The sequence below is a fragment of the Cetorhinus maximus genome, unplaced genomic scaffold (genome assembly GCF_964194155.1).
Source record: "Cetorhinus maximus unplaced genomic scaffold, sCetMax3.hap1.1 HAP1_SCAFFOLD_1085, whole genome shotgun sequence".
Taxonomy (NCBI): domain Eukaryota; kingdom Metazoa; phylum Chordata; class Chondrichthyes; order Lamniformes; family Cetorhinidae; genus Cetorhinus; species Cetorhinus maximus.
Genome location: NW_027597027.1, coordinates 91,309 through 105,000, shown reverse-complemented (window position 1 = coordinate 105,000; position 13,692 = coordinate 91,309). Strand labels below are relative to the sequence as shown.

General features: G+C 47.4%; 1 protein-coding gene across 1 annotated transcript in view; it reads right to left on the bottom strand.

Moving 5' to 3' along the window:
- The window catches only part of LOC144675660 (calpain-2 catalytic subunit-like), a gene marked incomplete at both ends in the record, with an annotated part of 110,674 nt that overhangs the window by 6,951 nt on the left and 90,031 nt on the right, over nt 1-13,692 (bottom strand). The window contains 6 exons of the mRNA XM_078536307.1: nt 691-727; nt 2,409-2,617; nt 5,429-5,440; nt 9,329-9,492; nt 11,960-12,114; nt 13,315-13,392. Of these exons, the coding sequence (XP_078392433.1) occupies nt 691-727; nt 2,409-2,617; nt 5,429-5,440; nt 9,329-9,492; nt 11,960-12,114; nt 13,315-13,392 (655 nt within the window). The remainder of the gene's footprint in view (nt 1-690; nt 728-2,408; nt 2,618-5,428; nt 5,441-9,328; nt 9,493-11,959; nt 12,115-13,314; nt 13,393-13,692) is intronic.

Sequence of the window (13,692 nt, the reverse complement as noted above, 5' to 3'; positions counted from 1 at the left end):
TGCTCTCCTTAAAACTCATTCACCCACCGCAGTCTGTTTGCTGTTATAACTGTGCTGCCAGTGAGATCTCCCACCCAACGTGGGCCTCTATTCAAGACTTCCAGGTTGGAGACATAAGCCAGCAGGCCGGTTGCTAAGGTGTCCCACAGCGGGGCATTGCCATGGCAACAAACCCGAACATGGCTTCCAGCCCCACGCCCTGCCTGATGTCAGTGCAGGTCCTACAAACCCGAAGTGGACACAGCCCAGCCGCCTCTCAGCTGGTGAGAGGCAGTGGGCAGGGAGATTCGAGGGTCATGGGGTGTCCAATCCATCCTGTCAGTGATCAGGAGATCAATCTAACAACTGGAAAATGTTCCAGTGGCTTCTACCCAGCATTAGTGTTCGAGCACGTTAATGGGGCAGTGTAGAGGGAGCTTTACTCTGTATCTAACCCCGTGCTGTACCTGTCCTGGGAGTGTTTGATGGGGACAGTGTAGAGGGAGCTTTACTCTGTATCTCACCCCGTGCTGTACCTGCCCTGGGAGTGTTTGATGGGGACAGTGTAGAGGGAGCTTTACTCTGTATCTAACCCCGTGCGGTACCTGTCCTGGGAGTGTTTGATGTAATTGGAGATGGAGTGGAGCAGCACTAAACCCAGCATCTGAGCAGCTTCAAGGGAACTCCCTTGTCCGTCCCCGTTACATTTACCTGTGGATTGAAGGCCATAGTGGTGGTGCTGTTCTCCCTGTAAAACAGAAGCTGATGCATAAAAACAATAGTGGAACTGCCCATGACACCACATTACTGCAACTATGTGAGAGAAGGAGTTAAACCCAAGGATTTACACCCAGGCTGTACACCCACAATTCTCTTCCCCTGTGCGAGGCATGTCTCCAATCAGAATAGAGTTTACCTGCCCCGATCCCCATGAATTCCAATTTAACTACAGCTCCTTGACACAGCACAAGGTCAAGTGCTGCCTTGGAGGCCAAGGGCGGTGCGGTAAAGTGGGGTACCCTGTCCCTTTAAGAGAATGCAAGTGTACTGATCATGTGACAGCACTGACAAATCACTGTGGAGCACGGGCAACTGGGAACTGTAAGTCCGGTTCTGGAGGTTTCTGAGTGAGCACGTATGATCTGGTTCTCTCCCGTTGCCCCCTCGCGAAGTCCTGGCAACAAGCCCCCCTCCAGCCCCCTGCCCCATGCACCGATCCCCTCGGCAGGATTTCCCTTCATTTTCTCTGCGAGAGTTGGTCACTCTGTCTCCAAACTGGGCCGGTTGTCCACTCTTCCCTGTCCTCCTGGTCCCCAACACTTTTTTATTCCCTTCCTTCTTTGCTGGGATGTGGCAGAGCCAGCATTTGTTGCCCATCCCTAATTGCCCTCGAGAGGGTAAGGGTGAACCTCCTCCTTGAGTGCAACCGAGTGGCTTGCTGGGCCGCTATCAGGGGGCAATTAAGAGTCAGCCACACCGCTGTGGGTCTGGAGTCACGTGTAGGCAGACCGGGTGAGGACGGCTTCCGAAAGGGGCATTAGTGAACCAGATGGGTTTGGACAACAACCGGTGATAGTTTCACGATCACCGTCACTGAGGCTGGCTTTATAATTCCAGGTTTCATTTATTTATTAATCGAACGCTGCTGGGGGATTTGAACCCATGTTGCCGGAGAATTAGCCCAGGCTTTTGGGGATTGCCAGCTGGGTGACACTACCACTGCGCCACGGTCTCGCCCTGTGCCCACAGCGCCAGGAATTTTTAACCTGGCTTTGGGTGATCCCACGAGAACGATCCCAGGAATGAAAGGTTTAACATATGAGGAACGTTTGAGGACTCTGGGTCTATACTCGATGGAGTTTAGAAGGATGAGGGGGGATCTGATTGAAACTTACAGAATACTGAAAGGCCTGGATAGAGTGGACGTGGGGGAAGATGTTTCCATTAGTAGGAGAGACTAGGACCCGAGGGCACAGCCTCAGAGTAAAGGGAAGACCTTTTAGAACAGAGATGAGGAGAAACTTCTTTAGCCAGAGAGTGGGGAATCTATGGAATTCATTGCCACAGAAGGCTGTGGAGGCCAGGTCATTGAGTGTATTTAAGACCGAGATAGATAGGTTCTTGATTGGTAAGGGGATCAAAGGTTACGGGGAGAAGGTGGGAGAATGGGGTTGAGAAACTTATCAGCCATGATTGAATGGCGGAGCAGACTCGATGGGCCGAATGGCCTAATTTCTGCTCCTATGTCTTATGGTCTTATGGGTGGCGCGGGAGGTACATTAATGATGCTGCGAGGCCTGGGGTAAACAATGAATATTCGGGCTGGATCAACGTGTTAACTCAACGGACAAATCCGTGGGAGTGTGAAACGACCCCTCCCCCAGCGCCCCCACCCACCCTGAGTGTAACGACTGCCCTCGGCGCTGTACCTGGACATGTTGTTCCGCTTGGCAAAAATCCGCAGCAGGAATTCTCCCTCCCGGTTCCTCTTAAACGTGGTCGGCACGATAACGTACTCGCCAGGGGGGAGGTGCAGCCGCCTGGCCACCGACCGGCTGTTGATGTAACTGCCTGACTCAAACACCGGCCGTTGATAGAGGAAGAATCTCTTTCCAAAGTGGGACACTTGGTTCTGAAACTGGACGGGGAAAAGTGTCAGTGAGGGAGGGGGTGGCGAGCGAAGCCGCTAACTGCAGCCGAGCGTTACGATGACACGCCGCCGCTTGCATTGCCCGTGCCCCTGCTTTGCGAGAGACCTGCTGAGCAAAGCCACGGTCTGCCTTAGCTTTACTGAGCGATTCACAGCGTCCACGTGGTAGTGATTCGGCCCCCTCGCTATGGTGGGGGGCGGCCTTGAGGCTGGTCAGTGCCAGGAGGTGGGAGATAGCGCCCGCCTGGTCAGCCTGGCACCAGGCTGGTCCGAGCCGCCCCACGGTGACCGGCGCCCTGGTCAGCTGCTGCAAAACTAACATCGACAAACTAACTTGAGACCAGCCCCCTGTGAGCCCCAACCTGCTCCTAACCAAACCCGTGATGCAGAGTAGCTTGGGAGTTGGCACTGAGGTGGGCACAAGGGAGAAACAAGCTGGGCTGGCTCTGACTGTAACAGCATTGAGCCCTACAATCAGAGGGGACTTGAGTGGCAGGGAAACTGGGCAATAGAGAGGGTCCACTGTTGAATACATTTCAGGCTGGGATAGACAGAATTTTGGTCTGTCAGGGAATGAGGGGAGCTGGCAAGAAAGTGTAGCTGAAGCCCAAGATCGTACTGAATGGCAGAGCAGGCTCGATGGGCTGAGTGGTCCACTCCTGTCTCTTCGCGTGTCCAGGGAATGGTGTGGAACCAGCCACTGGGGGCATCTGCAAGGGACTGAGGAATGTTACTAGACTGAACACCCAACGTGGGACAGAGGTGGGCCGTAATGACCTTGGCCCATTCAGTGGCAACTAGAAAGCATGGACCCCATGTTTTTTTCCCACCAATCAGCAGCCGTATAAACCCTAGGGTGGGGTAACCAAAAACGCCCTGGGGAAATTCCGATAAGTGGAGTTCTGAGCAACTCCTCTCAGAGCTCCGCAAGTGATGGGAAACCAAGAGATAACAGAGACCAAACAGATCACCCAATGTCCCCCTTACCACACATCCTTATCATCAACGTGGGTCTTAGTTTAGGATCAATACCGGAGGGAAGGCTTTACCTCTCATTAAACATTCTTCTGACTTTGTTTTTTTTAAATATTCTTTCATGGGATGTGGGTGTCAATGACAAGGCCAGCATTTGCTGCCCATCCCTAATTGCCCTTGAACTGAACAGTTCAGAGGGCAGTTAAGAATCAACCCCATTGCTGCGGGGCCTGGAGTCACATGTAGGCCAGACCCGGGTACAGGTTTCCTTCCCTAAAGGGGCATTAGTGAACCAGGTGGGTTTTTAACAACAGTCGAACGATAGACTAGTTTTATCAGCTGAGTTTAAATTACGCCGGATGCCGTGGTGGGATTTGAACCCATGTCCCCAGAGCCTTAGCCTGGGCCTCTGGGTTACTAATGCAGCAACACTATCCCTATACCACCATCGCCCCTACGTACAGGACAAGGCTTAGCGTGAGGCTTCACACACACAATCGTCACTCATCTTTTGTCATGTGACCTTACATCACTGATGATGCAGATTGCCTATTTGCATATTTAATATTAACCCTTTATACTACATCTCCCCCACCCCCCACCACGTCTCTGACTCTATCCAATTATAGGAGTTAGTTACCTGGTCTGGCACAACCAACCAATCAAGAAGAACCAAAGGCGGAGTTTTACAGCCCCTCCCACCGGCGGCATTTTCTAGCCCCTCCTCTCACCACCCCTCCCCCCCCTCCCCCCCCACCCCACCCCACCCAGGCCGCGACGGGGGCTGCAAAATCCCACCCCAAAAAGAATGACAAACTCCCACCACCAAAGGGGAGAGGCCTCTGTCTCGTGCCTCGAGGGGCTGGAGGGCGTCTGTGAAACGCCTCAATCCGGTAGGTTTGACACCAAAGGTTTATTGTAAATATAACCGGGGGGCGACCCACTGCTATGAAAGAAACTCGGGTGTATCGCACTTCACGTAGTGTCAAATTTGAACTGTACATTTTTGAACATGCACTTTTAGAAATTTTGCAAGTAAAGCGTATATTTGGGGTGGTGGGGGGGAATAAAAGTCACCCAAGTTCATGATCCATCTACGCAGAGAGCGACCGTTGTAACGGTGTCCGGCTCTGGTCACTGAGAGGCAGGGGAGTTTTCAGACACCAGACCCAATGGAAGGAAGGGTCCACAGGGTCAGAGCCTTGAATATGGGGGGAGAAGCCTCGAGGAGCAATCTCGCAAAGATATTGGTGGACGACGGGGATCCCACACTGTGGAATTCTCCTGTCCTTGCAGCAGCCTCATTAGCTGTGAGTGTGATCATCGATGAGGGTGTGGTTAGGGGGTGGACGGGGGTGTGAGGTGGTCTAAGGGGTGTAAATACCCTCACTAGGGAGCAAGGTGGGGAGACAAGGATAGCTAGATTTCTTAATTATTCCCAGCAGACGAGGTTTTGATAGAGGCATCTAGACGAGGTAGATGGAAAGAAACTCCTCCCATTGGCAAAAGGGTCAAGAACCAGAGGGCACAGGTTTAACATGGTTGGGTAAAGAGCCAAAGGCAAGTAAGGGTTAACTCTTTACGCAGCGAGTGGTTAGGGTCTGGAATTCACTGCAAGAGAGTGCGGTCCAGGCAGATTCAATCAGGGCTTTCAAAGGGAAATCAGATCAATAATTGAAGGAAAACACCTCCCAGGGCAAGAGCAGAGGCTGAATTTCTCTTGCACAGAGCCAGCATGGAGTCAATGGGCAGAATGGTCTACTTCAGTGCTGTAAGCATTTTATGGTTCCATATCTTCAAGGCAGTGTTGGGGCAGCTACATACCTTTTCAGGGACCTGTAAGAGAAACACAGAGAGGTTAGTGTCCTGGTAACACACACAAACACCATCCATGCAACATACTGTTCAGTACATAAACATAGAAACTAGGAGCAGGAGGAGGCCATTCGGCCCTTCGAGCCTTCTCCGCCATTCATTATGATCATGGCTGATCATCCAAGCTTATATTTCTCCTCTCTCCTAACTATGCTTCAGTTCTGCCGAAGGGCCGTGAAGGCTCGAAAAGTTAACTGATTTCTTCTCCACCGATGCTGCCAGACCTGCTGAGTTTTTCCAGGTAATTCTGTTTTTGTTTTGGATTTCCAGCATCCGCAGTAGCTTTTAGCTTTTGGTTTTTATCCAACTCAATAGCCTGATACCGCTTTCTCCCCTTACCCTTTGATCACTTTCGCCTCAAGAGCTATATCTATATACAGCTCCCTCTGTAACACAATGTTTAATATATACAGCTCCCTCTGTAACACAATGTTTAATATATACAGCTCCCTGTGTAACACAATGTCTAATATATACAGCTCCCTGTGTAACATAATGTATAATATATACAGCTCCCTCTGTAACACAATGTTTAATATATACAGCTCCCTGTGTAACACAATGTTTAATATATACAGCTCCCTGTGTAACACAATGTTTAATATATACAGCTCCCTCTGTAACACAATGTTTAATATATACAGCTCCCTGTGTAACACAATGTTTAATATATACAGCTCCCTCTGTAACACAATGTTTAATATATACAGCTCCCTGTGTAACACAATGTTTAATATATACAGCTCCCTATGTAACACAATGTTTAATATATACAGCTCCCTGTGTAACACAATGTCTAATATATACAGCTCCCTGTGTAACATAATGTATAATATATACAGCTCCCTCTGTAACACAATGTCTAATATATACAGCTCCCTGTGTAACACAATGTTTAATATATACAGCTCCCTGTGTAACACAATGTTTAATATATACAGCTCCCTGTGTAACACAATGTTTAATATATACAGCTCCCTGTGTAACACAATGTTTAATATATACAGCTCCCTGTGTAACACAATGTTTAATATATACAGCTCCCTGTGTAACACAATGTTTAATATATACAGCTCCCTCTGTAACACAATGTTTAATATATACAGCTCCCTCTGTAACACAATGTTTAATACATACAGCTCCCTCTGTAACAGAATGTTTAATATATACAGCTCCCTCTGTAACACAATGTTTAATATATACAGCTCCCTGTGTAACACAATGTTTAATATATACAGCTCCCTGTGTAACACAATGTTTAATATATACAGCTCCCTCTGTAACACAATGTTTAATATATACAGCTCCCTGTGTAACACAATGTTTAATATATACAGCTCCCTGTGTAACACAATGTTTAATATATATACAGCTCCCTGTGTAACAGAATGTTTAATATATACAGCTCCCTGTGTAACACAATGTTTAATATATACAGCTCCCTGTGTAACACAATGTTTAATATATACAGCTCCCTGTGTAACATAATGTATAATATATACAGCTCCCTGTGTAACACAATGTTTAATATATACAGCTCCCTCTGTAACACAATGTTTAATATATACAGCTCCCTCTGTAACACAATGTTTAATATATACAGCTCCCTCTGTAACACAATGTTTAATATATACAGCTCCCTCTGTAACACAATGTTTAATATATACAGCTCCCTCTGTAACACAATGTTTAATATATACAGCTCCCTCTGTAACACAATGTTTAATATATACAGCTCCCTGTGTAACACAATGTTTAATATATACAGCTCCCTGTGTAACACAATGTTTAATATATACAGCTCCCTGTGTAACACAATGTTTAATATATACAGCTCCCTATGTAACACAATGTTTAATATATACAGCTCCCTCTGTAACACAATGTTTAATATATACAGCTCCCTCTGTAACACAATGTTTAATATATACAGCTCCCTGTGTAACACAATGTTTAATATATACAGCTCCCTCTGTAACACAATGTTTAATATATACAGCTCCCTGTGTAACACAATGTTTAATATATACAGCTCCCTGTGTAACACAATGTTTAATATATACAGCTCCCTATGTAACACAATGTTTAATATATACAGCTCCCTATGTAACACAATGTTTAATATATACAGCTCCCTATGTAACACAATGTTTAATATATACAGCTCCCTCTGTAACACAATGTTTAATATATACAGCTCCCTGTGTAACACAATGTTTAATATATACAGCTCCCTGTGTAACACAATGTTTAATATATACAGCTCCCTCTGTAACACAATGTCTAATATATACAGCTCCCTCTGTAACACAATGTTTAATATATACAGCTCCCTCTGTAACACAATGTTTAACATATACAGCTCCCTGTGTAACACAATGTTTAATATATACAACTCCCTCTGTAACACAATGTTTAATATATACAGCTTCCTGTGTAACACAATGTTTAATATATATACAGCTCCCTCTGTAACACAATGTTTAATATATACAGCTCCCTATGTAACACAATGTTTAATATATACAGCTCCCTCTGTAACACAATGTTTAATATATACAGCTCCCTGTGTAACACAATGTCTAATATATACAGCTCCCTGTATAACATAATGTATAATATATACAGCTCCCTCTGTAACACAATGTTTAATATATACAGCTCCCTCTGTAACACAATGTTTAATGTATACAGCTCCCTGTGTAACACAATGTATAATATATACAGCTCCCTCTGTAACACAATGTTTAATATATACAGCTCCCTCTGTAACACAATGTTTAATATATACAGCTCCCTGTGTAACACAATGTATAATATATACAGCTCCCTGTGTAACACAATGTATAATATATACAGCTCCCTGTGTAACACAATGTATAATATATACAGCTCCCTCTGTAACACAATGTCTAACATATACAGCTCCCTCTGTAACACAATGTCTAACATATACAGCTCCCTCTGTAACACAATGTCTAATATATACAGCTCCCTCTGTAACACAATGTTTAATATATACAGCTCCCTATGTAACACAATGTTTAATATATACAGCTCCCTCTGTAACACAATGTCTAATATATACAGCTCCCTGTGTAACACAATGTTTAATATATACAGCTCTCTCTGTAACACAATGTTTAACATATACAGCTCCCTATGTAACACAATGTTTAACATATACAGCTCCCTCTGTAACACAATGTTTAACATATACAGCTCCCTCTGTAACACAATGTTTAATATATACAACTCCCTCTGTAACACAATGTTTAATATATACAGCTCCCTGTGTAACACAATGTATAATATATACAGCTCCCTCTGTAACACAATGTCTAACATATACAGCTCCCTCTGTAACACAATGTCTAATATATACAGCTCCCTGTGTAACACAATGTTTAATATATACAGCTCCCTATGTAACACAATGTTTAATATATACAGCTCCCTCTGTAACACAATGTCTAATATATACAGCTCCCTCTGTAACACAATGTCTAATATATACAGCTCCCTGTGTAACACAATGTTTAATATATACAGCTCCCTCTGTAACACAATGTTTAACATATACAGCTCCCTCTGTAACACAATGTTTAACATATACAGCTCCCTTTGTAACACAATGTTTAATATATATACAGCTCCCTCTGTAACACAATGTTTAATATATACAACTCCCTCTGTAACACAATGTTTAACATATACAGCTCCCTCTGTAACACAATGTCTAATATATACAGCTCCCTCTGTAACACAATGTCTAATATATACAGCTCCTTGTGTTAAAGTTTGTTTGTTATTTAATTCTGTGTAACTGATGATTTTGGAGTTACTCACTTCGTAGATGAAGAAAGCGATGTAGTGGTAATCTGTCTTATCTTTCTGCCGGCGATATTTCTGCATCAGTTCCACAGCGATTGTGCAGGAGAGCTTTTCATCACCTGCATCATCATCCTTCTCAAACAGTGTCAGCCTGATCTGGGGGTTTGTCCAGAAGGTGCCTAGTGTAAATGGGTGGTGGGGGGGAACCAGGAGAGAAATAGGAAATCATTAGTGAATCTGGGAAACTTGGGATCAAATGGAAATCTACCCAGAGTCATGAGTGGTTAGGATCAGGAATGCTCTGCCTGAGGACGTGGCGTCTTTTCGAAAGGGACTTTGATCATTATCTGAAGAGATGAAATTTACTGGGCTGGGAGGAAAGACGGGGAAGTGGGACTAGGTGAGTTACTCTTATAGAGAGACAACATGGGCACAACAGGCTGAATGGCCTCCTTCTGTTGCTGCAACACTGTATGAGTGCTGGCAGACATTAGAGATTGGCATTCCTTGCCACTGCCAAGCTGCACCATGTTCCCGAAGAAGGGTCATAGGGACTCGAAACGTTGACTCTGTTTCTCTCTCCACAGACGCTGCCAGACCTGCTGAGTTTTTCCAGCATTTTCTGTTTTTGTTTCAGATTTCCAGCATCCGCGGTATTTTGCTTTTAGCACAATGTTCTGTGCGTGTCTACTCTGCAAGTGTAACCCTAAACAGACTAGCCCTCCATTCTGTAACTTCAGCTCCCTGAGTTGTGCTCTCCAACTCCCAATGTAGTAATTATGGTTTTATTTTGTGTGTAATGTGCCTTTGAGAATAATAATTGTTAGGCAAGATCACATGATCTGAAGTGATTAATTTTGGTAGGGAGAGCACAGAGAGACAATGTAAAGTGGAGGGTACAATTGGAAAGGGGGTGCAGGAGCAGAGGGTCCTGGGTGAATAGGTACATAAGTCATTGAAGGTGGTAGGACAGGTTGAGAGAGCGGTTAAGGGAGCGTACACTATCCTAGGCTTTATTAACAGAGGCATAGAGTAGCAAAGCAAGGAAGTTGTGTTAAACTCATATAAACCACTGGTTCGGCCTCCACTGGTGCAGTGTGTCCAGCTCTGGGCACTACAGTTCAGGAAAGATGAGAAGGCATTAAAGAGGGGGCAGAAAAGATTCACGCCAATGGTTCCAGGGATGAGGAACTTCAGTTATGAAAACAGATTGGAGAAGTCGGGACTGTTCTCCTTGGAGAAGAGATGGTCCGGAGGAGATTTGATAGAGGTGTTCAAAACCATGAGGGGTTCAGGGGAGAGTAGATAGGGGGAAACTGTTCCCACTGGTGGAAGGATTGAGAAGAAGCGGGCACAGGTTTGAGGTCAATGGAAAAAGAAGCAATGGCGACACAAGAGGAAATGTTTCCACTCAGCGAGTGGTTAGGATGGGGACTGCACTGTCCGAGAGGGTGGTGGAGGCAGGTTCAGTCGAGGCCTTTGAGAGGTTTGTTACCTGAATAGGGGGAACGTGCCAGGCTGTGGGGAGAGAGCCGGGTCCGGTGGGGTGTGTGGGTGATGGTGGGTGACGGGTGGGAGGAGGAAAGGCGCTAAGTAGTGAGTTGCTCCTTCAGAGAGCCAGCACAGACTGGATGAGCTGAATGGCCTCCTTCTGCGCAGGAGCCGTTCTTTGATCCTGTAACAAATGCCACGGTGGAGGTGAGGTTGGGGAAATTTATTCATGCTTGTACCATCAGGCACATTGTCAACACCCCAACCCCCCACAATCGTCCCTGCAAGTCTAGCCATTCCTGTATTGTATCAGGCTCAGGCCTGTGTTATGTATTGTGTGGAAACCTGTCTCCATCTCGCAACACCTAACTGCATGGCAAGGTTCCAGTGTCCCAGAGAGCAGGGAACATAGCAAGTCTGGCACGGACTCCTCCAGAGCCCCCTACAACTCTCCAATTCGGCCACTGCCCACCCAAGTGTTCTCTGTAGCTCAGTCAGGAGCCCTCCTGCTTTGGGCCCTGAAGGTTTGGGTCCTGAGGCCCACGCTAATGACACAATTTTGGTTGATATTTCAGGGCAGTACTGAGGGAGTGCTGAACTGTCAGATGAACATAAGCCTTTCTTTCAGAATAAGAAACGGAAAATGCTGGAAACGATCGGCAGGTCTGGCAGTATCTGTGGGGAGAGAAACAGGGCTAGCGTGCCGGGCCGGTGGTCTATTGTCGGTGCTTTGCCTGCCTCGCATATTTGGAGCTTTGCCCCTTTTTACGGTAACGGGAACCAGGAGACAGTTGGCACGGTGCCCACGCAGCTCCTGCCGAGGCTGCCAGTTCTGAGTTAAAAGCCGCAACTCGTCTGCCTCGTGCCAAAATACCTTGGGCTGCCCTCCTTCTCGAGTGACCCTCCCTCCGGCCTCACCAGTGTTGGAATGTCTCACTTCTTGCTCAGTCCTGTCCTTCCTACCACACTCGCCTCTCATTCCCAACGCCCTCTCGCCCAGGCCTTTCGCTTCTCAGCCTTGGTACCCTGCACTTTGGGCACTGCCCCCCCCCCAACTCTGCCCGCAACCTGTAACAGTCGGTGCCGGTCAGCGATGTGGGGGGGGCTGCAGAGAGGTGGCACTGAGCACGGTGCCCCTGCCCATCGTACCCCTACCTTCGCTGGGGGGTCCACCAGTGCTGATCCCCGCCATCCATTTGCCCTCATGGGAGGTAATTGTCCAGACGCAGGCGGTGCTGTGTTGACAGAGGGGCTGCAGGCTACATAGCTCGATGCCCGTGAAGTTCTCACAGAAAATGTTGGCTGGCATCCTGGATAGGGAGTGGGGGTGTGGGGGCGAGACACAAGGCAGAAGGTTAGAGAGCGAGGACAAGTGGCATTGCCTCAGGTGTGTATTCAACCCACAACAGGTCCAAAATTTTCTGGACCTGGGAAATTCCTCCTAACCCTAATGTTCAATTCTATCAGTTTCAATACTGGCCTATTTGACTGCAGGGGTCATCACAGGAGGGTAGACTTTCCATTGGAAGCTGCTGGATAGCAATCAAGAGCCCGAACCCTAACCACCCCCATCCCTATACAGCCCTAACCCTAACCACCCCCATCCCTATACAGCCCTAACCCTAAACACCCCCATCCCTATAGGGCCCTAACCCTAACCACCCCCATCCCTATAGGGCCCTTACCCTAACCACCCCCATCCCTATAGGGCCCTAACCCCTAATTGCCCCCATCCCTATAGGGCCCTAACCCTAACCACCCCCATCCCTATACAGCCCTAACCCTAACCACCCCCATCCCTATACAGCCCTAACCCTAACTGCCCCTATCCCTATAGGGCCCTAACCCTAACCACCCCCATCCCTATACAGCCCTAACCCTAACTGCCCCTATCCCTATAGGGCCATAACCCTAACCACCCCCATCCCTATACAGCCCTAACCCCTAATTGCCCCCATCCCTATAGGGCCCTAACACTAACCACCCCCATCCCTATAGGGCCCTAACTCTAACCACCCCCATCCCTATAGGGCCCTTACCCTAACCACCCCCATCCCTATAGGGCCCTAACCCCTAATTGCCCCCATCCCTATAGGGCCCTAACCCTAACCACCCCCATCCCTATAGGGCCCTAACCCTAACCACCCCCATCCCTATAGGGCCCTAACCCCTAATTGCCCCCATCCCTATAGGGCCCTAACCCTAACCACCCCCATTCATTTTCTGGGGCTCGGAGGTAACTGTGTGCCAGCCAGCCAGAGCTCAGTGATGGCTCTTCACAGGTTCCCCTTTATGTGGGGTCTCCTGGTCTCCCATTATCTGGCGCTGTGTAACCCCTCTAGTGGCCCAACAACGTTATCCTTTAAACACCAGTGGGACCGTCAGTGTCACCGTCTCACCGATGAGCAGCCACCCCAGCACGGAGCCAGGAATCACCTTTCATTAGCAACCCACCAGCCCGTGTATAAGCAAAGAATCCGATCAGACTGAGAGCAAGTGAAGCATCTTACCAGAATTCCCCGTCATCCTTAATCTTCAGCTTGAGCCTGGCCTTGTCTTGGTCACTAACACCGTTCCACAAGGCGGACCTGCAATGAGAAGAGTGTGTGTTAGGCACACGCGGGAAACCAGCCCAGACGGACAGCACGGAGACCCTTCACAGCCTGGGAGGGGCAAAGGATCAGGATTGAAATCAGTTTCAGCAAATCCAGGTCCCAGTGATACTAAAGTGGAATTTTTGAGTCGGAGAGTCTTCAGGGTGTCACATCGCTGCAGGGAAAGAATAGGGCACATTGAAGAAATTTAACTGCATATATAATAATGTCTGTACCTGCCCTGGGAGTGTTTGATGGGGACAGTGTAGAGGGAGCTTTACTCTGTATCTAACC